General features: G+C 46.8%; 1 protein-coding gene across 4 annotated transcripts in view; it reads left to right on the top strand.

Moving 5' to 3' along the window:
• Positions 1-26,157, top strand: part of LOC143923735 (sodium channel protein type 2 subunit alpha-like) — a 351,076-nt gene that overhangs the window by 269,822 nt on the left and 55,097 nt on the right. For all 4 annotated transcript variants that reach the window (XR_013261775.1, XR_013261774.1, XM_077447556.1 and 1 more), the window contains exons 20-21: positions 8,073-8,246; positions 11,433-11,555. Coding sequence is in view for 2 of the 4 variants with exons in the window: in XM_077447556.1 (XP_077303682.1) it covers positions 8,073-8,246; positions 11,433-11,555 (297 nt within the window). In the remaining 2 variants the exon portion in view is untranslated. The remainder of the gene's footprint in view (positions 1-8,072; positions 8,247-11,432; positions 11,556-26,157) is intronic.

Below are 26,157 nucleotides of genomic sequence, written 5' to 3'. Positions count from 1 at the left end.
ACTTTCTTACAGCAGCTGCCCAGGCGGGCAATTTAAAGCCAAGTTCCATGACACAGGAGATCATGATCCAGGTACTGGTGGGCACTGCACTGATAGGCTGCATTTAGTGGGCATTGCACTGATAGGCTCCATTAGGTGGGCATTGCGCAGGTGGGCTGCATTAGGTGGGCATTGCACAGGTGGGCTGCATTAGGTGGGCATTGCACAGGTGGGCTTCATTTGGTGGGGATTGCACAGGTGGGCTGAATTTGGTGGACTGCATTTGGTGGGCACTGCACAGATGGGCTGCATTTGGTGGGCACTGCACTGGTGGGCTGCATTTGGTGTGCACTGCACTGGTGGGCTGCATTTGGTGGGCACTGCACTGGCGTGCTTCATTTGGTGGGCACTGATAGGCTGCATTTGGTGGGAACTGATAAGGCTGCATTTGATGGGCACTGGTAGGCTGCATTTGGTAGGGAACTGATAAGGCTGCAATTAATGGGCACTGGTAGGTTGCATTTGAAGGGCACTGGTAGGTTGCATTTGATGGGCACTGGTGAGGCTTCATTGATGCATTGATCTCTTGCACCTGAAAGGAGGCCAGCATCAGCACCACCAAGCCAGTCTAAGCCCTTGTACACACGGTCGGAGATTCCGACAACCAAATCCGTCGTAATTCCGACGGATTAATTCCGGAAGAGGTCCAGAAGTGATGTTGCATACACACGGTCGGACTAAGTTGTCGGAAATCCGATTGTACATAACGTGATGACGTTATTTCGTTACGACAGGACTACGTTCAGGCTAGTAGCCAATAGCTTTGGTCTAGGAATTTGATCTGAGCTAGCTACACATGATCAGAGTATGTCCGATCGGAGCATTTTGTCGGAAGATTTTACCGGCAAGTTGGAAAAGTTGGTCCATCGGATATTCCGACGGAAACAGTCCGATGCAGACCACACACAGTCGGAATATCCGACAAAACGGTCCGATAGGAAACATTCCGACGGAATCTCCGACCGTGTGTACAAGGGCTTAGGGGTGTCAGCAGGGCAGGACTTAGGGTGGTGGGGGCCCCTGGGCTTGAATCATTTTCAGGCCCTACCTTCTATAAATTATCGGATTTATCGGCGTATAACACGCACCCGCAGTTTAGGAGGGGATTTTAAGGAAAAAAAACTTTTAGGAGGGAAGTTTAAGGAAAAAAACTTACATTTAAATGCCCATCAATGCACCCTTATCAGTGTCCATCTGCAGCCTTGCCCATCCATCTGCAGCCTTGTCCATGTCATTGCAGCCTTGTCAGTGAAGCCTTGTCATTTGCAGCCTTGCCCCAGTGTCATTTGCAGCCTTGTCATTGCAATCTTGAAGCTTAAAAATGGCGTCACCGTGATACATCTCGGCAGCTCTCGGGTCCTCTTGGCAGCTCTTGGGTCCTGTCGAAGTCCACGAGCGGCGCAGAGAGTATCCGAGTGTACTCGGCTTGGCTCGCGTTCATGCCCAGTCCCTGTGTTATGTCCATCATAGTGCGGGACTGGGCATGACTGTGAGCGGAGCTGAGCCGAGTACACTCGGCTATGTACCTCAGCAGGGCCCCCTATTTGGAAGGGCCCATGGGCTTGAGCCCAGTCAAGCCCAATGGTAAGTCCTGCCCTGGGTGTCAGTGATGTAAGGGGGGTGAATACAATAATGTAAGGGGGCACTGATATAAATGTTTTCCCCTTAAATCAGTACCCCCTCCCACAGTCCCTGGGGTCCCTCTTGATGATTGCTACACTTTTGCCACTTGGAACTGGAATTTTCTCATATATATATATATATATATATATATATATAAAGCCCTATGTGCTTTTATATCTGTCTTATCGTCTTATCTATATATAATACACTCTTCAAATGTGCTTTAAAATGCATGGTTTTCCCTTTTATGAATAAGAAAATTACATAATGATGTTGGGCTGATATAATAGTGCTATGGGGCTGGTATGACATTTTTCCCAGGGCTGGTTTTTATCCCCAGTCTGGCCCTGCTGGGATGCCATTAAAGTTCATGTGCGTGTAAAGGCAGGCGTCACAATACAATTGTTAATATAATGTAGCTCTGATTGTATGCCAGGCTACTAGCAGTCAACCAATCATTTTTGCGATATGTTAACCACAAGTTTCAGCATCCAGTTTTTTTTTTTTTTTTTTTGTCATGACACTATTCATTCAAATTTCCTGGCAAAATGCACATGCCACCGTTCCTTTTCACTGGCTTTGAGTAAAGATTGTTTCCCTGACAGACTCCATGGCAGGCTATGTGTGGGTTGACCCCGCCTCCACTCCAATGCTATAGGACCCCATTCAAATAAAAGAGCACTCACCACTCCACACGGTGTTCCTTTTTTTGTCCTCCTCCATTTGGACCTACACTTGCTGTTCGGTTGGATTTCGGATTTCTCTCTTTGCATACCTATGCGGTGCAAGCTCAGTACCCAGCCATGGGTGGGCGAGTAGCTTTGAGGCTGGACGGTCCCCTGTATGAGGGTGGTTGCCTCGGTATGCCCCGGACGAAGGTTCAGGAGGAATCACTATGGCTGGCAAGGTCTGAAGTGTTTTTTCTTTCTCCATGGCAGTCATATATTTGTATATGTTTGTGGCTATTCCCTGGCATTTGTTTATTCCCCCTGTATGGCGGCTGGAGCGCTTTGCATTCCAGGTCGCCGCATTGTCTTCCGCGTTCTGGACGCGCCTGCGCAGTAGCCTCTTTCGATATTGAGGCTTGGTGTGCGCAGTTCGACCGAGCTAAAGCGGCCGCACAGGCGCAGTTTGGCCATCCCTCTACTACGCAAGTGCGCGGTGAGGGGGCAGTGACGTCATGGGCAGGGATTTTAAAAACCAGACTGCTGCCTCAGTCTCACTGGGTATGTCAGTGCATCGTAAGCAGCAAGCCTGTTTTCTCCAGCCCCAGTCTGCAAAGGTGAGCATCGTTACTATGGATAATTAGATGCAGTGTGTGCATGTTGGAATACATGTATTTAAAAAAAAAGAAAAGATTATTAAGTGAGATATATTTATGTGCTTTCCCTTGGGACCTCATCTTTTCTTTGCAGACTATCTTGTATCGTGACGCTCTTCGTCCTAAAATTATGGACAAATCACCGCCTTTAAGTGGCCAGCCCTTACGCACTAGGTATGTGCTGATAAGGAGAGGGGTGGAATTAACAGTCGCATTTGTTTGCGTTTTCTTTTTGATGCCATTTTTTTTCCCCCTTTCCTGTCTTGTGTTAGCCCTTTCAGGTTGGATCCTCAGGATAAAGACCTTGCCAGGCCACATCGCCATTCGTCTAGATCCAGAAGGGAATCACCGCATGGATCTCATCATCAGAGGAGAAGTTCACATTCCTCCTCCAGACACCGCTCTCACCGCCATGATAGTCGCTCTGATCGCAGAGCCTGCTGGGGATGTGGGACTCGAGTCCCGGAGGGAAAATCGCTGTGTAATCAATGCTATGCCCAGGCGGTTGGAGAAAAAGAATCAGAAAGCCAGCGTATGGAATCCCTGGTGAAACGTGTGGTGCAGCAGTCTCTGAGAGACATGGACACCTCTCACACGCTAAGTCAATCTACTTCCTTGTCTGGCCCTCAGGCTGATGAGGCCCGTGATGATCCGGGCACTTCCCAGCTCTATGCAGCATCTAATGCGACTTCGGAAGACGAGTTCCTAGGTGAGGAAGATATCGGGGGTTTCGACTTTGCTATGGTCTCCCCTCTGATTAAGGCAGTTAGGGAAGCCCTTAAGTGGGAAGACTCATCTACTCCTCCAGCCAAGCAGAAGAAATTCTTCAAACAGCTGGGGAAGGAACATCCAAACTTTCCTTTTCTTACTGAACTCAAAGATATTTTTGAGGAAGAGTGGAGTAAAGTGGACAGGAAGTCCTCTATGACTAATAAAACTTCCAGGTTGTATCCCTTCAAATTAGAAGATGTAAAGCATCTGGAAAATGCCCCCCTTGTGGATGCGGCTTTGATGCGTTTGACCAAACACGTTACCCTCCCATTGGAGGATTCAGTGTCCTTTAAGGACGGCCTGGAGAGGAAAATTGACCAAGACCTTAAGAAGATTTATGGTCTGGCTGGGATGGCCTGCAAACCTGCCCTGGCACTAGCAGCTATGTCTAAGGCCATGGAAGCTTGGTCTGAAAATGTAGAATCCTTCCTTAAGGGCGTTTCCGAGGATCTGGCTAAGAATTCAGCAGCAGCAGAACTGAAGCTGGCGGCAGTCTTTCTGGGGGAGGCGTCCATTGATCTAATCCGTCTGTTGGCACGTGTGATGCTGTTGTCAGTTACGGCTTAGCGGGCCTTGTGGTTACCTCCCTGGCTAGCGGACCCGGTTTCTAAGCAGGCGTGGTGTAAGATCCCCTTCGAGGGCTCTACGTTATTTGGTAACAAGTTAGATGACGCCATTACACGTGCTACAGGTGGCAAGTCTGGCTTCCTTCCCCAGGACAGAAGATTTTTAGGTCGGAAGAGACCACAGTATAAAAAACACAGCCCAGAGCGGACAAGGGATGCACGTTCCTACAAACAGGGTCGGGACTTCAGAAGGAATTGGTACAGAGGTCAGACTTCGCTTCGTAAGCCCAGCTAGAACCAGTCATCCAGTGGCCGTGAGCAGGCTAAGTCTTTCTGAGGTTGCGCCCGCCCAGACAGGTCCGGTGGGGGCTCGGCTATCCCTCTTTCGGCACGTTTGGGTGGCCTCGATCTCAGATTACTGGGTAGTCAGAACGGTCTCGGTGGGCCACAGATGGACCTTCTGCAGCTCCCCTCCTCCCAGATTCGTGCCCACCCTCCTCCCTCGCTCGGAGGAACAAAGTCAAGTACTGTCTTCTTATGTGGATCTACTGAAGGCTCAAGGAGCAGTAATTCAGGTGCCAAAGGAAGAGTGGTTTCAGGGAGTCTATTCTCCTCTTTTCCTGGTTCGAAAGAAAAGCGGTTCCTGGCGCCCAGTAATAGATCTCACCTATCTAAACAAATACATAGAGTATGGGAAATTCAAGATGGAAACTCTTTCGACCATTCAACAAGCCATACAGACGGGAGACTGGTTGATTTCGATCGACTTAAAGGACGCCTATTTCCATGTCCCGGTAGAAAAGGATTTTCAAAAATTCCTAAGATTTCACGTAGGTCAAGACCATCTCCAATTTATTTGCCTCCCCTTTGGGTTGACGACCTCTCCCCGAGTTTTTTCAAAGGTCCTCCTGGCTGTAGTGGCCTTTATCAGGTTAAGGTATTCGACTGTACCATTACCTGGACGACCTGCTGGTTCTGTCCCAAAGCAGAGAACTGCTGAAGCACCGGGAACAAGTAATCTCTTCTCTGTCCAGCTTCAGGTGGCTCCTAAATCTGGCAAAAAGTCATCTAGAGCCGGTCCAACGGCTAATATTTCTAGGAGCCCAATTCGACACTCTGCAGAGAACTATCTCTCTCCCGGACGAAAAAATACCGACAATACGAGAGTCTCTCGGGCTCTATACACTCAGCACCTAAAAGCTTCTCAGTGTCTCAAGATCATTGGTACGATGGTCTCGACAGCCCCGATGGTGAAATGGGCTTTGTGGAGGCTTCGCCCCTTCCAAGCAGGTTTTCTCAAGCAGTGGAAGTCAGGGGACAAAAATCAGAGTATTCGTATAACCTCAACCATGAGAGAGAGCCTCTTTTGGTGGCTACAGCGCAAGAATCTGCTGAACTGTCATTCCATCATCCCCATCTCCTGGGTCACGGTCACGACCGACGCCAGTGGGACGGGTTGGGGGGCTCTCTACGGATAAAATCTTGCACAAGGCAAGTGGGACGCTCATCTCCCCTTACCAGGGTCGAATGTCCTGGAACTTCGGGCAGCCTGGTGTGCTCTCCAGCAATTCTCTCACCTTCTGAAGGGGAAGTCAGTATTATTACAGATGAACAACACCACGGCAGTGTCCTACGTGAAAAGGCAGGGGGGTACTCGGACCTCTACTCTTCTACGGGAGGTCGAACCCATCCTATCATGGGCACAGAAAAACCTGATGAACATCTCAGCGGTCTTTGTGCCAGGAGTTCAGAACTCTCAGGCAGATTTTCTATCCCGGTCTCAACTGGACAACAACGTATGGTCTCTTCATGTTCAAACCTTCAAGTGGATCCTGTCATTAGGGGTCAGTCCAGAAGTGGATCTTTTCGCCTCTCCTTGCAATTTCAAAATAAAGAAATTTTACACGCGAAGTCGTTGCAGTCAGGCCTGCGGGACGGACGCTCTGACGGACCAGTGGAGGTTCAGGAGGGCATATGCTTTCCCTACACTTCCCATGATCCTCAGATTCCTTCAGAGGCTCCGAGTGGAAGCAGTAGAAGTTGTGATGATAGCTCCCTATTGGCCCAACAGGCCTTGGTTTCCCCTCCTGGTCCAACTCAGTGTTCGAGATCCCATACCTCTCCCTCTCAGGCCGGACCTTCTTTCTCAGGGTACAGTTCTGCACCCTTGCCCAGCAGTTCTGAGACTGATGGTCTGGTTCTTGAGAGGAAGAGGCTGGAATCTATTGGTTGTGCATCAAGTGTGATTTCCACTCTGATGAGTGCAAGGAGATCAAGTACAAACAAAGTGTATGGCAGAATCTGGGACAAATTTGTTAAGTTCTGCTCTTCTTCGAATAGACCTTTTGAATATCCAGGAGTACAGGAAATTCTTAGCTTCTTGCGGTCCGGCCTCGATCTTCCTTTATCGGTAAGCTCCCTCAGGGTGCAGGTGTTGGCTCTATCGGCTTTCTCAGGTACATCTTGGGCAGTGCATCCACTGATTCGTCAGTTCTTCCGGGGAGCTTCAAGACTCAAACCCCAAAGAAAGCCTAGATTCCCCAAGTGGGATCTTCCTCTGGTCCTGGACTCAATCTCCAGTCTAAGTATGACGGGGCTATCCCCGCTCTCTATTAAGGATTTCTCAGCAAAAGTTGTTTTCTTAGTTGCAGTCACCTCAGCCAAAAGGGTTTCGGAAATTGGATCCTTGGGCTTCAAAGAGCCTTTTTTGACGTTCTTTCCGGACCGAGTAGTCCTTATTCCCATGTTGGGATCTAATCCAAAGGTTACTTCGGTGTTTCACCAGAACCAGGAAATTGTCTTGCCTACTTTTAGGACTTCAGATTCTAATGACGTTCACCCTTTGGATGTTGCAGAAGCCTTGAAAGAATATCTTCTTATCACTTCCCCCTTCAGACGCTCGGAGCATCTCTTTATCCTACCTTCAGGTAGCAACAAGAGCAAGAAAGCTTCAACTAAGACGCTGGCCAGCTGGATTGTAAGAACTATACAACGGGCATATAGGGCAAAGGGCTTGGCTCCTCCAGAGGCGGTGACGGCTCACTCTACCAGGGGAATGGCAGCCTCATGGGCAGCGGCTCGGCATGTGGCTCCTGACACAATCTGCAAGGCGGCCTCTTGGTCTTCTATTAATACGTTCATGTCACATTACTGTGTTGAGCCTGCTTCTCTATCCTCTGTAAATTTTGGTTTAAAGATTTTATCGGTTGATAAAGCAAATTAAATGTTTTCTGTTTAAAGCATACCCACCCGTGTGGTCGGCTAGTTATTTCCCACACGTAGGCTGCCATGGAGTCTGTCAGGGAAAAAGGAGAATTTATTGTCAAATACTTACCGTAATTTTCCTTTCCTGATGGACTCCATGGCAGACGGAGTTCCCACCCATAAGTCTTATGAGGAGGCTAGTTACGGAACACTGTGTGAAGTGGTGAGTGCTCTTTTATATGAATGGGGTCCTATAGCATTGGAGTGGAGGCGGGGTCAACCCACACGTAGGCTGCCATGGAGTCCATCAGGAAAGGAAAATTACGGTAAGTATTTGACAATAAATTTTCCTTTTTTCATGTGGTTTAATTGTGTTTAAATGAATGCAGTGCTTTTAATTAAACACATATCTAGACTATGGACCAAATGGTGAATGTGTATATTTCCATGTAATCCCCTTTGAATATTTATGTTCAAGTTTAAAATGTGGAGTTGTGTATTGTACATGCAAAACTAACTTTTTGTTTTTTTAACCTCAATTTTTATAGGCTTTTGAGGATATTCATATTGAAAAGTATAAAACTATGAAGACCGTGTTGGAGTACGCTGACAAAGTTTTTACCTACATCTTTATAGCAGAAATGCTTTTGAAATGGGTCGCCTATGGATTTGTCACATATTTCACAAATGCTTGGTGCTGGTTGGATTTCCTGATTGTGGATGTACGTATCCCTGTCTGATCTACACTACTGTACCAAGAAAATAATAGAATGCTGTAATATAATGGTTAGCCTTTGCCACACCACTATTTTGCCAGACCAGCTCCTCATTCACAGAAGCTACACGGCTTCTATGAATGGAGGAGGTGGGGTGGAAAGGGTGAGCATAATCGGCACTCTTGACGAGCACAAATGTATGATGACAGGCTGAAAATCCGACCGTGCGTACACTCCAACGGAAAATTGTTGTCAGATTTTCCGCCAACAAATGTTGGCTAGCAGGTTTTCAAATTCTCTGCTGACAAATGTCTGTTGTTGAATTTTCCGAGCGTGTGTACACAAGTTCTTCAGACAAAAGTCCAAAGTACAAACACGCATGCTTGGAAGCAAGGACGAGTCAGAAGCGGTCGGTCTTGTTAACTAGCGTTCATAATGGAGAATTAACATTTGTGACGTGACAAATTGTGAAATCTCTAAATGCAGCGCACATTCTCTTCTTCTTTAATGGGATATTAATGAAGCTGCTTTGCTGGTGATACTAATGGAGTTATTGCAAACAAATTTTCAAAGGCTTTTTTTTTTTTTGTGATATCAAGAATAATATTATTTTTTATTTTTTTTTTGCCCGTTACCACAACACCATTATCCCTTAGTTTTTAAGATCAACAATACAACTATGTTGGTGTTCCTTGTAAATTTTACATTTTTGTATTTTTTAAATGTAACTGCCACTCCCAAACTGTCATTTGAAGTAAAACGCATAGCCAAGTATTATTCTCCACAATTTTTTTTATTGTGCATTAAAAAAAAGAAAACAAATAAAATTAGACATGCTATCTGCCAATAGAATTTAACCAAAAAGTGCATTCTATGCATCCAAAAATATAGAAAATATACCAAATCAAATCATTATTCAACCAAAAAAATTATGTCAAATCAATACATCCCACGCCAATAATACACGTTATCTCCTCTGATTCCGCAACATGGCTGGTTGACGAACAGTCATTCAGAAACAAACTGAAAAGCATGAAATGAAAAGCGTGAAATGAAAAGCAAGAATCGACACTCATCAAACTTCTACTAAGACGAAATTAGCAGAAGGAGCCCAAAAGGTGGCGCTAAAGAGCTGAAAAACCACATAGTACATCACTGCGTTCGTGATTGTTGGTCAACAATTGTGTGCCGTGTGTATGTAAGACAAGTTTGGGCCAACGCCCTTCAGACAAAAGTCCATGATTTTGTTGGCCAATAATCCGATCATGTGTATGAGGCTTTAGGGGTTGATTTACTAAAACTGGAAAGTGCAAACTCTGGTGCAGCTCTGCATAGAAATCAGCTTCCAGTTTTTTTTTTTTGCCAAAGCTTAATTGAACAAGCTGAAATTGATTGGCCTCCATGCACAGCTGCACCAGAATTTTCTTTGGAAAATCAGAAAATGTGTGTTTTGTTATCTGATTACGCAACCATTGATTTAAAAATTAGAGCAACCAAGCCTTCAATTTCACCTCATGTTGCTACAGAAAATAATTTTCCTGGTGGCAATCTTCTTTTCTTTCTGGGAATTTTCTCTTTCCAGGATTTTCTTTTCTTGTGTTAATGCATATTTCTTTTTTGATTTCTCACGATTCTCCCATCATTGATTAGAAAATCATTCCTTTTTCAAAACATTTCCAACATGCCCGATCACTCAAATTCGATGGCCACATGAAAATCTGTAAAAATGGTACAAAATTGGAATGAAAAATTCTCAGAAAAGATTCTTAAAAGAAAATGATTTCAGAATTGGACCCATGTATGGCTGACTTTTATGCCCTGTATACACGGTCGGACATTCCGACAACAAAATCCATCGGATTTTTTCCTACGGCTGTTGGCCCAAACTTGTCTTGCATACACACGGTCGCTCAAAGTTGGAAAATCCGATCGTTCTGAATGCGGTGACGTAGAACATGTTCGACTGGACTATAAACAGGCCAGTAGCCAATAGCTTTCGTCTGGTAATTTATTCTAAGCATGCGTGGCACTTTGTGCGTCGGAATTGTCTACACACGATCGGAATTTAAACGATCGGATTTTGTTGTCGGAAAATTTTAGATCCTGCTCTCAAACTTTGCGTGTCGGAAACTCCGACGGAAAAAGTCAGTTGTAGCCCACACACGATCGGATTTTCCGACAACACGATCCAATCACACATTTTTCCGTAGGAAAGTCCGACCGTGTGTACAGGGTATTAGTCTTAAAGGAGCAGCCTCCCATAATGGTCAAAACCAAGGCTGTACTGACAGACAGAACTTCGACACTTAACTGATGATGCTGAAGCTTATCTGACCCTTTCTGAACCTTTTACATTCCTATTGGTCAGTGATGCTTCCCAGTATAGTGATAGGTTAATAGGAATGCGAGGAGGCAGCGGTTAGAAGCAAGTTTTGATATTACCAATTTGACACTGTTGGATCTTTGCCTGTCAAAACCAGCCAGGATTCAGCCATGATGGTCATGTTGGAGAGGCTGCTGCTTGAGATGTGAGATCTAACATCTCTAGGTGCCTCCATTTTTTTATCTGAATTGAATTTTTATGAGGTCTTTTTCAATTAAATCAGCATTTAGGACTCTATTATCCAAGATATATTTGGCTGCCAGATTGGCAATTTCGGGCTGGTTAGTAACTTGATATTGCAGTATATATTGCAGAATATACAGTAGCATTACTTTATATAGCCAGAAGTGGAACCAGTGCTCTATTTACTTATTATTTATTAATAGATAATACATCAATGTATATACCACAATGTATTAGGTTTGCGCTAAGGCCTCTTGCACACAATATTCCTGTTTGAGCATCTACTTTTTCAGACTTTTTAAAAATATTTTCGCACATATGCGTTTGCGCACATTTTTGCGCATGCGCGGAAGCTTGTTCCTGGATTGACAATGTCAACGGACAAATCTATGTGCGCATGAGGTGTAAATTACTGACCAAAAATGCAGATTTTTCTATTTTTTTTTTTTTTTTTAACTAAAGAATACAGGTGCTTGTTTACACGCCTGTGTGCATAGGCAGATTACAATTAATGGGCTGTATTTTAGCTCAGTAAATAAATGAGCTGCATTGAGCATTTTTAAGCTGCAGTGTGCAAGAGGCTTATTTAGAAAAATACATAACTGTCGTTTTTTTTTCTTTTTAAGATATCTTTGGTGAGTCTAGTAGCCAATGCCTTGGGGTACTCAGAATTAGGAGCTATAAAGTCACTTAGAACACTGCGAGCACTGAGACCCCTGAGGGCCCTGTCACGGTTTGAAGGCATGAGGGTGAGTTTACATTTAAAAACTGCATAATTGTTTGCAATGCCTTTTTAATGTGATTCTAAATAATGCATTAAAGTGAAACGTTACCGTATGTATCGGCGTATAACACACGCCGGCGTATAACATGCACCCTAAACTGAGGGAAGTTTAAGAAAAAAAACATTTTAGGAGGGAAGTTTAAGGAAATAAACTTACATTTGAAGTGTTTATCTGCAGCCTTGCCCAGTGTCCATCTGCAGCCTTGCCCAGTGTCAATCTGCAGCCTTGCTCAGTGTCAATCTGCAGCCTTGCTCAGTGTCAATCTGCAGCCTTGCTCAGTGTCAATCTGCAGCCTTGCTCAGTGTCAATCTGCAGCCTTGCTCAGTGTCAATCTGCAGCCTTGCTCAGTGTCAATCTGCAGCCTTGCTCAGTGTCAATCTGCAGCCTTGCCCAGTGTCCATCTGCAGCCTTGCCCAGTTTCCATCTGCAGCCTTGCCCAGTGTCCATCTGCAGCCTTGCCCAGTGTCCATTTGCAGCCTTGCCCAGTGTCCATTTGCAGCCTTGCCCAGTGTCCATTTGCAGCCTTGCCCAGTGTCCATCTGTAGCCTTGCCCAGTGTCCATCTGCAGCCTTGCCCAAAATTGCTGCATTGTTTTTTAAATTATTGCGCCGCCAAGATATGGCTCGTCTCACAGTCCCACCCCTTGGCCCGGCTCCTATGATGGAGCCGAGCTGAAATACACAGTACACTCAGTCTTTTTCATCGCCGCTCGCTCCTCTTCCACTCAAACAGCAGGGAGGTGGGATAGCATGACTGCAAGCGAAGCCGAGTACACAGTACACTCAGCTCGGTCTTTTTTGGCAGCGCTCACTCCTCTTCCCTTCACAAACAGTGGGGATCAGTGTATAACACGCACCCACGATTTCCCCCTGATTTTAAGGGGGAAAAAGTGCGTGTTATACGCCGATAAATACGGTAACTAAAGGCAAAACTGTTTTTTAGTTTTGAAATGGATTGGTGAAGGATAAGAACACCTGTCAGTTTTTGTTTTTTTTGCTGGCGGTGCCCCCCACTAGTCTGTGTCACTAAAGCATCTCTGTCACCAGAGTTGCAAGAAGTTAGGGGACAGGAAGTGAAATCCCCGGAGGGCAAAGAAAAACTGACAGGGGTTATAACCCATGCTCACTGCATGCTCCCAGCACAGAGGCCGAGTTGCCAAAGACAGCTCTTGGCTCGGACTAACTATTAGTAGCTGGCGGGACTGGCTCCCAATCATTTGACCACTGTCAATCACAATGGTCACATGATTGCCGATCCATCCCATCCTGAGAAGGAGCTAAAAAGTACATGTGTCTACGTGCGTTTATGTGTGTTTCCATGTGTTTAGACATGATCAGAGTATCTAATCTGCCCCTAGATGAAGGTTTCTATTTTTTCTTAATGCAGTCAAACTGAACGCAACTGAACCCCAGAAAACAAGTGGAATTTATACCATTTAACTGCATGCCGACCAGTGCGCGACAATATACATCGGCACAATGGCATGGCTGCGCAAATGGGCGTACAGGTACGTCCCCTTTAAGGAGCGGCATTGTGGGTGCGCGCACGTGCTGCATGCTCCATGACCGTGACCTATCATCAGGAGCAGTGATCGCTATCATGTCCTAGGTAGGCCACCCCCCCACAGTTAGAATCACTCCCTAGGACACACTTAACCACTTGATCGCCCCCTAGTGTTTAACCTCTTCCCTGCCAATGTAATTTACACAGTAATCAGTGCATTTTTTTGCACTGATCACTGTATAAATGACAATGGTCCCAAAATAGTGTCGAAAGCGTCTGATGTGTCCGTCATAATGTCACAGTCATGATAAAAATTGCAGATTGCCGCCATTACTAATAAAAAAAATTATAATAATAAAAATGTCATAAATCTAGCCTCTAGTTTGTAGACACTATAACTTTTGCGCAAACCAATCAATATACGCTTATTGCGATTTTTTTTTATCTATTTTTTTTACCAAAAATATGTAGAATACATAAACTGAAGAGAGAAAATTATTTTTTTATATATATTTTTGGGGGGTATTTATTATAGCAAAAAGTAAAAAAGATAACTTTATTTTTTTTTAAATTGTGGCTTTTTTTTGTTTATAGCGCAAAAAATAAAAAGAGGTGATCAAATACCACCAAAAGAAGGCTCTATTTGTGGGAAAAAGGGACCTAAATTTTGTTTGGGTGCAACGTTGCATGACCGCTCAATTGTCAGTTAAAACGACGCAGTGCCGTATCGCAAAAAGTGCTCTGGTCAGGATGGGGCTAAATTCTTCCGGGGCTGAATTGGTTAAAATCATTGCATTCAATTATATGAGTTTATAAATGTCCTATAAATGCATATAAATACATATAATCTCATGCTTGTGTGAATGAGGCTTTAGATAGTGATGGCCGAACGGTTCGCCCGGCGGTCGTTTCGCGGCGAATTTCCGACTTTCGCCGTCCGCGGGTTCGAACGCCTTTTTCCGTCGTTCGCCCCGGCGGACTTACGTGTTTAATGTATACAAGAACTTTAACCTTTCGTGACACGTTTATCATGTGTTACAGGACAACCAATTGAGACATGACAGCTCATGAACACTTGGACATTCCCCCTAACCTATAAATACACCCGATCCGGTGGCCATTTTACATTCTTTCTTCTGTCACTGTAGGGAAAGGATCCTGTGTGGAGTAGGGACAGAGAAAACGCTAGCTATTTGGTACACAAAAGTTCTTTTCAGGACTGGTATAGGTGTTAGGTCAGCAGCCTGAGTTTCTTTTGTCAGTTTAGATAAAGGGACAGAGCGCTGTATGCTGCTATTTTAGGGACAGCTCAGCCAGATTAGTCTTTCTTCATCATCATCATCATCATCATCATTAGCTGTTACTATCAGGTCCACAAAAGAGCTATTCCAGCTAATCGTTCCAGCCTACTCTTTTTTGCCAATTTGTATAGGGACAGGCAGGAAGCAGTGTGTCAGGCAGTGAGGATAATTTTAAAGACTTGCTGTTACTATTAGTTCCACAAAGGTTCTTTTCAGGACTGGTATCAGTGGTACGGTAATAGGCTTGTACACGTATAATATTCTTTCTTCCAAATATAGAAAGAATATTATACTTGACTGCTGCCCTTCTGCTGCAGTCTGCTAATCATTCACAACTCACTTGTTCCACAAAGCTCTTTATCAGGACTGGTAACTTGGTCTGTCTAGGGTGCTACGGTACATAGGCTTGGGTGCGGTACAGTCTGCTGTTCTGTAAGGACCGCTATCGGTCCACAATACATAGGGTTGCCGTGCACTACTGCTGACCGCTGCCCTATACTGCAGCAGTCCTTCAGCGGTATAGGGACTGACGCACAGTCTGCTAAACACTAATACACAACCTGCTTGGTCCACAAAAGTTCTTATAAGGACTGGTAACTTGGTATAGGGTGCTACGGTACATAGGCCTGAGTGCGTTACAGTCTGCTGTTCTGTAAGGACCGCTATCGGTCCACAATACATAGGGTTGACGTGCACTACTGCTGACCGCTGCCCTATACTGCAGCAGTCCTTCAGCGGTATAGGGACTGACGCACAGTCTGCTAAACACTAACACACAACCTGCTTGGTCCACAAAAGTTTTTATAAGGACTGGTAACTTGGTATAGGGTGCTACGGTACATAGGCCTGAGTGCGTTACAGTCTGCTGTTCTGTAAGGACCGCTATCGGTCCACAATACATAGGGTTGACGTGCACTACTGCTGACCGCTGCCCTATACTGCAGCAGTCCTTCAGCGGTATAGGGACTGACGCACAGTCTGCTAAACACTAATACACAACCTGCTTGGTCCACAAAAGTTCTTATAAGGACTGGTAACTTGGTATAGGGTGCTACGGTACATAGGCCTGAGTGCGTTACAGTCTGCTGTTCTGTAAGGACCGCTATCGGTCCACAATACATAGGGTTGACGTGCACTACTGCTGACCGCTGCCCTATACTGCAGCAGTCCTTCAGCGGTATAGGGACTGACGCACAGTCTGCTAAACACTAATACACAACCTGCTTGGTCCACAAAAGTTCTTATAAGGACTGGTAACTTGGTATAGGGTGCTACGGTACATAGGCCTGAGTGCGTTACAGTCTGCTGTTCTGTAAGGACCGCTATCGGTCCACAATACATAGGGTTGACGTGCACTACTGCTGACCGCTGCCCTATACTGCAGCAGTCCTTCAGCGGTATAGGGACTGACGCACAGTCTGCTAAACACTAACACACAACCTGCTTGGTCCACAAAAGTTCTTATAAGGACTGGTAACTTGGTATAGGGTGCTACGGTACATAGGCCTGAGTGCGTTACAGTCTGCTGTTCTGTAAGGACCGCTATCGGTCCACAATACATAGGGTTGACGTGCACTACTGCTGACCGCTGCCCTATACTGCAGCAGTCCTTCAGCGGTATAGGGACTGACGCACAGTCTGCTAAACACTAATACACAACCTGCTTGGTCCACAAAAGTTCTTATAAGGACTGGTAACTTGGTATAGGGTGCTACGGTACATAGGCCTGAGTGCGTTACAGTCTGCTGTTCTGTAAGGACCGCTATCGGTCCACAATACATAGGGTTGACGTGCACTACTGCTGACCGCTGCCCTATACTGCAGCAGTCCTTCAGCGGTATAGGGACTGACGCACAGTCTGCTAAACACTAATACACAACCTGCTTGGTCCACAAAAGTTCTTATAAGGACTGGTAACTTGGTATAGGGTGCTACGGTACATAGGCCTGAGTGCGTTACAGTCTGCTGTTCTGTAAGGACCGCTATCGGTCCACAATACATAGGGTTGACGTGCACTACTGCTGACCGCTGCCCTATACTGCAGCAGTCCTTCAGCGGTATAGGGACTGACGCACAGTCTGCTAAACACTAACACACAACCTGCTTGGTCCACAAAAGTTTTTATAAGGACTGGTAACTTGGTATAGGGTGCTACGGTACATAGGCCTGAGTGCGTTACAGTCTGCTGTTCTGTAAGGACCGCTATCGGTCCACAATACATAGGGTTGACGTGCACTACTGCTGACCGCTGCCCTATACTGCAGCAGTCCTTCAGCGGTATAGGGACTGACGCACAGTCTGCTAAACACTAATACACAACCTGCTTGGTCCACAAAAGTTCTTATAAGGACTGGTAACTTGGTATAGGGTGCTACGGTACATAGGCCTGAGTGCGTTACAGTCTGCTGTTCTGTAAGGACCGCTATCGGTCCACAATACATAGGGTTGACGTGCACTACTGCTGACCGCTGCCCTATACTGCAGCAGTCCTTCAGCGGTATAGGGACTGACGCACAGTCTGCTAAACACTAACACACAACCTGCTTGGTCCACAAAAGTTTTTATAAGGACTGGTAACTTGGTATAGGGTGCTACGGTACATAGGCCTGAGTGCAGTACAGTCTGCTGTTCTGTAAGGACCGCTATCGGTCCACAATACATAGGGTTGACGTGCACTACTGCTGACCGCTGCCCTATACTGCAGCAGTCCTTCAGCGGTATAGGGACTGACGCACAGTCTGCTAAACACTAACACACAACCTGCTTGGTCCACAAAAGTTTTTATAAGGACTGGTAACTTGGTATAGGGTGCTACGGTACATAGGCCTGAGTGCGTTACAGTCTGCTGTTCTGTAAGGACCGCTATCGGTCCACAATACATAGGGTTGACGTGCACTACTGCTGACCGCTGCCCTATACTGCAGCAGTCCTTCAGCGGTATAGGGACTGACGCACAGTCTGCTAAACACTAATACACAACCTGCTTGGTCCACAAAAGTTCTTATAAGGACTGGTAACTTGGTATAGGGTGCTACGGTACATAGGCCTGAGTGCGTTACAGTCTGCTGTTCTGTAAGGACCGCTATCGGTCCACAATACATAGGGTTGACGTGCACTACTGCTGACCGCTGCCCTATACTGCAGCAGTCCTTCAGCGGTATAGGGACTGACGCACAGTCTGCTAAACACTAACACACAACCTGCTTGGTCCACAAAAGTTTTTATAAGGACTGGTAACTTGGTATAGGGTGCTACGGTACATAGGCCTGAGTGCAGTACAGTCTGCTGTTCTGTAAGGACCGCTATCGGTCCACAATACATAGGGTTGACGTGCACTACTGCTGACCGCTGCCCTATACTGCAGCAGTCCTTCAGCGGTATAGGGACTGACGTACAGTCTGCTAATCACTAACACACAACCTGCTTGTTCCACAAAAGTTCTTATAAGGACTGGTAACTTGGTATAGGGTGCTACGGTACATAGGCTTGAGTGCGGTACAGTCTGCTGTTCTGTAAGGACCGCTATAGGTCCACAATAGATAGGGTTGACGTGCACCACTGCTGACCGCTCACCTATACTGCAGCAGTCCTTCAGCGGTATAGGGACTAAGAGTTTTGTCACAGGGTCATTTAAAAAATGACATGCAGAGGAAGAGGCAGGCCCTTCCGCAGGGGTGGTAGGGGTAGGGCAGGAGCAACAGGCTTGAGCCAAAGTGGGAAGTTGCAGAAGGTGCGTTCAATTACTTTAAAGGATGCACCAGACTTGGTTGAGTGGCTCGCTCAGCCTTACTCTTCTGCACCCTCCTCATCCTCTCGATCTGCACCCTCTTCTTCACTCTCTGCTATGTGCACCCCCAAAGACACTACCACCAACAACACGACCACCACCACCACCACCACATACCTTCCGCTTGAGTCACTGGAATTATTTTCCGATCCATATCAAGAGGACATTTCTGATGCGCAGCCACTCTTGGTATTGGATCAGGAAGAGGAGGTAGCAACAAGCGCTACTCAGCAGTCTGACGCCAGTACCCAGATCAGCCCAAGGAGGAGGTTGGTCCCCGGTGTTGCTGCCTACTCTACTTATAGCGGTGGGGAAGGTGACGTTGATGATGACGTGTCTAGTGATGTCACGTGGGTGCCCACAAGAGAGGAAGAGGAGGGGAGTTCAGAGGGAGATATGGACCAGCAGATAGGGAGGAGAAGCAGCAATGACTTACATTGCACAGCAGGGACAAAGCAGACTGCAAATGTATCAGGAGCGAGTCATCGACCATGTACGGTCACATCTGGCGCTCCCAGGACACCGGCACATGGCTCCGCAGTGTGGGCTTTTTTTAACGTGTCCGCTGCTGACAATAGCGTTGCCATCTGCAATCTTTGCAGTCAACGCGTTAGTCGCGGTAAGCCCAATACTCACCTAGGGACGACCGCCTTAAGAAGGCACATGAGCAGCCATCACCGAGCCCAGTGGGAGCAACGGAACACACAAAGCCACACTGCAGGCTCTCACCGTCCAGCCTCGTCTTCTACTTCTCCTTCTCCTCTCTCCTCACAATTGTCCTCCACTCCACCTTCCATCACGCCAAGCTCACATTTTTCTGCAAAAAGGCAGGCTTCCGTGGGCCTAATGTTTGAGCGTAAAAAAATGATGATGCCGGATAACCCTCTTGCCCAACGGTTGGCGGCTGGCTTGTCAGAACTCATAGCCCGCCAACTACTGCCATATAAACTGGTGGACTCGGAGGCCTTTCGCAAATTTGTGGCCATTGGAACACCACAATGGAAGGTCCCAGGAAGGAAGTATTTCTCAGAGAAGGGCATCCCAGAGCTATATGGCCATGTTCAGCGGCAAGTGAATGTATCTCTGGCACACAGTGTCGGTGCCAAGATACATCTGACCACAGACACGTGGTCTAGCAAACACGGGCAGGGAAGGTATATCAGTTTTACTGCCCACTGGGTGAACCTTCTGACGGCCGTCAAGCATGTAACCCGTGGCACCCGTGTAGATTTGGTTTTACCGCCACGGATTGCATGCAGGCCTGACTCTTCTTCTCCTCCTCCTACTCCATCCTCCTCCCTCTCCTCCTCAGCTGACTCCTCCTTTTCCGCTGCTAGCGTCTCTTCCACTGCACCGCCCAAGCTCCCCAGAACCTATTCCACATGCCAGGTGAGACGTTGCCATGCCGTGCTGCGTCTGTTGTGCCTGGAAGCAAAGAGCCACACTGGCCCGGCACTCCTTTCAGCTTTGCGTTCACAGGCAGATGAGTGGCTAACACCGCTCAATTTGACAGTTGGTAAAGTGGTGTGTGACAACGGTGCCAATCTGCTTAGCGCATTGAAACAGGGCAAAATCACGCACGTGCCGTGCATGGCACACGTCTTAAACTTGGTCGTGCAGCGATTCCTTGTCAAATACCCTGGGGTCCAGGACATCTTGCGGCAGGCAAGGAAAATCTCGGCCCATTTCAGAAGATCTTACACGGCCATGGCTCGCCTTGCTGACATTCAGCGGCGACACCATCTGCCGGTCAGACGTCTTATTTGCGATTGCCCGACGCGATGGAACTCAACCTTCTATATGCTTGATAGGCTGCTCCAGCAGAAACGTGCAGTTAACGTCTACCTGTATGAACTCTGCGAAAGAAACGGTTCTGGGGAGCTGGGTTTTTTTTCACCGCGCCAGTGGCTGCTCATGCGCGACACATGCAGACTTCTGCGGCCATTTGAGGAGATCACCAAACTGGTCAGTCGCAGCCATGGCGCCATCAGTGACATGGTACCTTATGCCTTCTTTCTGGAGCGTGCATTGCGTCGTGTCATTGATCAGGCTGTGGAGGAGCAGGAGCGGGAAGATGAGGAAGTCGCAATGCTGGATGAATTCCCAGGGGGGGCTACTCTATCTGAGACAAGTCAACAACAGGAGTCTGATGAGGAGTCAGAGGAGGATGGTGCCGGGGCGGATGAGCAGGAGCAAGAAGAGCATGCTTTAAACCTTTCTGGGATCCCTGTTGTGCGAGGATGGGGAGAGGAGAATGAAGAGGACGACATTATCCTGGATGATGAGCAGGAGCCAGGCCACCACACCGCTTCCACTTTAGTGCAAATGGGGGCCTTCATGCTCCAGTGTTTTAATAGGGACCCCCGTATAAAAAGCATGAGGGTCAAGGACCAGTACTGGGTGGCAACGTACTTAGACCCCCGGTACAAACACAAAATGGCGGAAATGTTACCGCCGTCGCAGAGGGCTGTCAGAATGCAGCACTTCCAGGCCTTGCTTCGAGAAATGCTGCATTCTGCTTTTGCGTGCGCTGGCAGAGGAGCAATTCCCACTCCCAGAGAAGGATTTGCGGGTACCAATCCAACAGCGCCTGCAAGAAGAGGCCGGTTTGAAGATGTGTTGGTGACTTCGGATATGAGGTCATTCTTTCAGCCGACCCATCGACAGGTGTCATCCGGATCCAGCATCAGGGAACGCCTAGACCGTCAGGTGTCCGACTACATTGGGTTAACGGCCGATGTGGACGCTCTGAGGAGTGATGAACCCCTAGACTACTGGGTGGGCAGGCTTGACCTCTGGCCAGAGCTTGCCCAATTTGCAATCGAACTGTTGGCTTGCCCCTCATCCAGTGTCCTGTCCGAAAGGACGTTCAGCGCAGCAGGGGGGATTGTGACCGATAAGCGTACTCGCCTAGCTCACCACAGTGTTAACTACCTCACATTTCTAAAAATGAATGAGGCATGGATCTCGGAGGAATTCAACACATGTGATCAGTAGACCATGTATATGTCTATAAACAATTTTTGGAATCAAGCACACAGACCTTCTTAATTCATTTGGCTCACTTCCCTGACCCAAAAAAGCACACCGTACTATATGCCCCTACCCTCCTCTTTGAAGAGGTTGAGCGGTGTCATATTTCTACTGGGGCTGCTTATTATGAGGGGTTCCCACCATCCCTGTGCTGTGCTGACTTCCTCCTGGGTGTTCTTATTATGAGGGGCTCCCACCATCCCTGTGCTGTGCTGACTTCCTCCTGGGGGTTCTTATTATGAGGGGATCACACCATCCCTGTGCTGTGCTGACTTCCTCCTGGGGCTGCTTACGGTGCTGCTGTCAGCGCTGTATGTCACGGAGCTGCTGTCAGCGCTGTATGTCACGGAGCTGCTGTCAGCGCTGTATGTCACGGAGCTGCTGTCAGCGCTGTATGTCACGGAGCTGCTGTCAGCGCTGTATGTCACGGAGCTGCTGTCAGCGCTGTATGTCACGGAGCTGCTGTCAGCGCTGTATGTCACGGAGCTGCTGTCAGCGCTGTATGTCACGGAGCTGCTGTCAGCGCTGTATGTCACGGAGCTGCTGTCAGCGCTGTATGTCACGGAGCTGCTGTCAGCGCTGTATGTCACGGAGCTGCTGTCAGCGCTGTATGTCACGGAGCTGCTGTCAGCGCTGTATGTCACGGAGCTGCTGTCAGCGCTGTATGTCACGGTGCTGCTGTCAGCGCTGTATGTCACGGAGCTGCTGTCAGCGCTGTATGTCACGGAGCTGCTGTCAGTGCTGTATGTCACGGAGCTGCTGTCAGCGCTGTATGTCACGGAGCTGCTGTCAGCGCTGTATGTCACGGAGCTGCTGTCAGCGCTGTATGTCACGGTGCTGCTGTCAGCGCTGTATGTCACGGAGCTGCTGTCAGCGCTGTATGTCACGGAGCTGCTGTCAGCGCTGTATGTCACGGAGCTGCTGTCAGCGCTGTATGTCACGGAGCTGCTGTCAGCGCTGTATGTCACGGAGCTGCTGTCAGCGCTGTATGTCACGGTGCTGCTGTCAGCGCTGTATGTCACGGAGCTGCTGTCAGCGCTGTATGTCACGGAGCTGCTGTCAGCGCTGTATGTCACGGAGCTGCTGTCAGCGCTGTATGTCACGGAGCTGCTGTCAGCGCTGTATGTCACGGTGCTGATGTCAGTGCTCTGTATTACGGTGCTGCTGTCAGTGCTCTGTATCTCCTGCACCCTCTTGTTTGCCTACCCTGGTCCCTGACCTTCCCTCTCCTCCATTGCCTTCATTAGCTCCATAGTCCTGAATTGTCAGAACAATTTCCCAAATAAAAAAAAAATGCTTGTAGTTATCGATCCCAAATTCACCTCATACATGTATTATGCTATTGTCCAGGTGGTGGGACTACGTGCTACCCCCTAATAATTACCCCGTGGCCGCAAATTCGACCTAAAGGTTTGCGAAATTCGCCTCCCATTGAAGTCAATGGAGCCCGCGGCGAACGGTCGTTTTCGCGAACGTTTGTGTCCGTTCGCGTTTCGCGTTCGCGAAACGTCCCGTCGGAAGTTCGTCCATCACTAGCTTTAGATGCTTTACATGCATTTTAAAAGAAACAGGCATATGCTGGCATTCCTGAGCTGACCTGAAGATCCTCGTTTCCTGCCCGTTATTGTAAACCAGTGACTTCAGTGTTTTCTGAACCCCTGACCATGAATTATGGCTTCATCCTAATGTCACAGGTGCATGCTAGTTCTGTGTAGGCTACGCAGGCTTCATTCACACGGGTGTACCCCAGGGCCATCTTTAATATTGATTGGACCCTGGGCAAAACTTTTCTTGGGGGGCCCCCTCCCCATGCAGTCTCACTCTCCACCTGCTCTGAGACATACAATAAATAGCAGATAGACTCAAAATCAGTTTACTGAATCAGATCAGGCAGCTATTGCGATTGGTTTCCAGAGGTTTCAGTGTATCATTACCACTCACTGACTGGTTACTAGAGGTTACAGAACACATTACAGCTCACTGGTTAGTTGCTAGAGGTTACAGCACATGATTTCTGCTTGTTGATTGGTTGCTAGAGATTACTGTGGATATGACCTTAGGGGGGCATGATATAGATATCAATGCTGCCGGCCTCCTCTATTTACATATGAGTGCCGGCAATTGTAAACACAAGGACTCCAGGTGAGTCATCTGGGACACAGCACAGGACTAAAACCTCAAGGGGCGAGGAAATTTAAACCGCGATAGTTGGCAAGTATGAAGCAGCTGCTTTGGGCCCTACAACAATGACAAGGCCCAGGGCAGTTGCCCCTTTTGCCCTGCCTTAAAAAAACGGCCCTGGTGTACCCATCTGTACACCCATGTGAAGGGCTGTCTATGCCCGCACGGGATGCACAGGTGTGCTGTGCATCCATATGCTGGCAGTCCCATTCATGTCTATTAGAACACAGCAGTGGCTGTGTCCATGCAGCTGTTTTGTCCCAATAGACATGGATGTGACTGCCTCCATGTGAATGTAAGGAACACCTGTGCATCTCGTTTTAGGTACACCCATGTGAATGAGGCCTAATAGTACTGTTACTAGAGACAGGCAGGAAACTATCATTCTCAAACGGAGGTCAGAAATAGCTGGTCACATTTTTCCATTATGGCAATTGCCCTTTAAGATTGTGCAATTCAAAATATACAGTGCCTTCAAAAAGTATTCACAGCCCTTGGAATTTTTCACATTATCACATTGTTATGTTACAAACAAAAACGTAAATATATTTTATTGGGATTTTATGTGATAGGCCAACACAAAGTGGCACATAATTGTGAAGTGGCAGGAAATAATTTTCACATTTTTTTTACTGATTGAAAAGAGAGTCATAGTCATAGTTAGGTTGAAAAAAGACACAAGTCCATCTAGTTCAACCAAAAAATAAATAAAAAATACAATCCTATATAGACAATTGTTCACCTACAGTTGATCCAGAGGAAGACGAAAAATCCAGCAAAGCTTGATCCAATTTCCTACAGCAGGGGAAAAAAATTCTTCCTGATCAACTTTACCTATAAATGTCAGTACCCAGTTATATTATGTACATTTGGGAAATAAGCCAGGTCTATTTTATAGCAATCAACTGTGCTGGCCAGAACCAACTCTGCAGGGAGTCTATTGCACATTTTCACAGCTCTTACTGTGAAGAAACCTTTCCGTATTTGGAGATGAAATCTTTTTTCCTCAAGACTTAAGGAGTGCCCCCTTGTCCTCTTTGATGACCTTAAAGTGAATAACTAAACACCAATTTCACTATATGGACAACTTACATATTTGTACATTTGTTGATCATATCCCCCCTTAATTTCCTCTTCTCAAGAGAAAATAAATTCAGTTCCTCTAATCTTTCCTCATAGCTGAGCTCCTCCATGCCTCATCAGTTTGGTTGCCCTTCTCTGCACTTTCTCCAGTTCCCCAATATAATTTTTGAGAACTGGTGCCCAAAACTGAATTGCATATTCCAGGTGAGGTCTTACTAATGATTTGAAAAGGGGCAAAATTATATCTCTCTCTCTGGAGTCCATACCTCTCTTAATACAAGAAAGGACTTTGCTTGCTTTGGAAACCGCAGCTGGCATGTAGCGTGCATTTGTATTCAGCCCCCTTTACTCTGATACCCCTAACTAAAATCTAGTGGGACCAATTGCCTTCAGAAGTCACCTAATTTAGTAAATAGAGTCCACCTGTGTGTAATTTAATCTCAGCATTAATAGAGCTGTTCTGTAAAGCACTCAGAGGTTTGTTAGAGAACCTTAGTGAACAAGCAGCATCATGAAGGCCAAGGTTCACACCAGACAGGTCAGGGATAAAGTTGAGGAGAAGTTTAAAGCAGGGTTAGGTTTAAAGAAAATATCCCAAGCTTTGAACATCTCACGGAGCTCTGTTCAATCCATCATCCGAAAAATGGAAAGAGTATGGCACAACTGCAAACCTACCAGGGCATGACTGTCCACCTAAACTGACAGGTCGGGCAAGGGGAGCATTGATCAGAGAAGCAGCCAAGAAACCCATGGAAATCTGGAGGAGATCCACAGCTCAGGTTCAGGCTCAGAATCTGTCCACACTGGACAACTATTAGTTGTGCACTCCACAAATTTGGCCTTTATAGAAGAGTGGCAAGAAGAAAGTCATTGTTGAAAGAAAGCCATTAGAAGTCTCATTTGCAGTTTGTGAGAAGCTATGTGGGGGACACAGCAAAAGGGGAAGAAGGTGCTCTGGTCAGATGAGACCAAAATGTAACTTTTTGGCCTAAAAACAAAACGCTTTGTGTGGCAGAAAACTAACACTACACATCATCCTGAACACATCATTCCTACCGTGAAACATATTTATGGCAATATCATGTTGTGGGGATACTTTTCTTCAGCAGGGACAGGGAAGCTGGTTAGAGTTGATGGGAAGATGGATGGAGCCAAACACAAGGCAATCCAAAGCCCCATACACACTATCAGATTTTCTGCTGATTTTTGTCTTCAGATTTACCAAAACCATATAATATGAGGTCAAACCTTAGGAGTTTCAATTTGTATGCAATCAGGCAAGCCCTTGCACTACATGGTTTTGGTAAATCTGAAGACAAAAATCAGCAGAAAATCGGATAGTGTGTATGGGGCTTTAGAAGAAAACCTGTAATGCCACGTACACACGACCAGACTTTTCAACAGAACTAGGTCTGACAGTCTTCCTGGCGGTGTTCTGACTGACTTTCGAATGGGCATGGCCACACACAAGCACACCAAAGTCCGATGGATTTGAACATGATGATGTACAACCGGACTAGAATAAGGAAGTTCATAGCCAGTAGCCAATATCTGCCCTAGCATCAGTTTTTGTCCATCGGACTAGCATACAGACAAACTGATTTTTCGACTGGACTCTAGTCCGTTGTAAAGATTTGAAACATGTTTTAAATCTAAAGTCCGTCTGATTTTTAGATAG

The sequence above is a fragment of the Lithobates pipiens genome, unplaced genomic scaffold, assembly GCF_037356315.1.
Source record: "Lithobates pipiens isolate NorthernLeopardFrog02 unplaced genomic scaffold, aLitPip1_a1.2 Scaffold_22, whole genome shotgun sequence".
In the NCBI taxonomy this organism is placed as follows: domain Eukaryota; kingdom Metazoa; phylum Chordata; class Amphibia; order Anura; family Ranidae; genus Lithobates; species Lithobates pipiens.
Note: the sequence above shows the minus strand (reverse complement) of the source record. Positions and strands in the feature narration are given on the sequence as shown.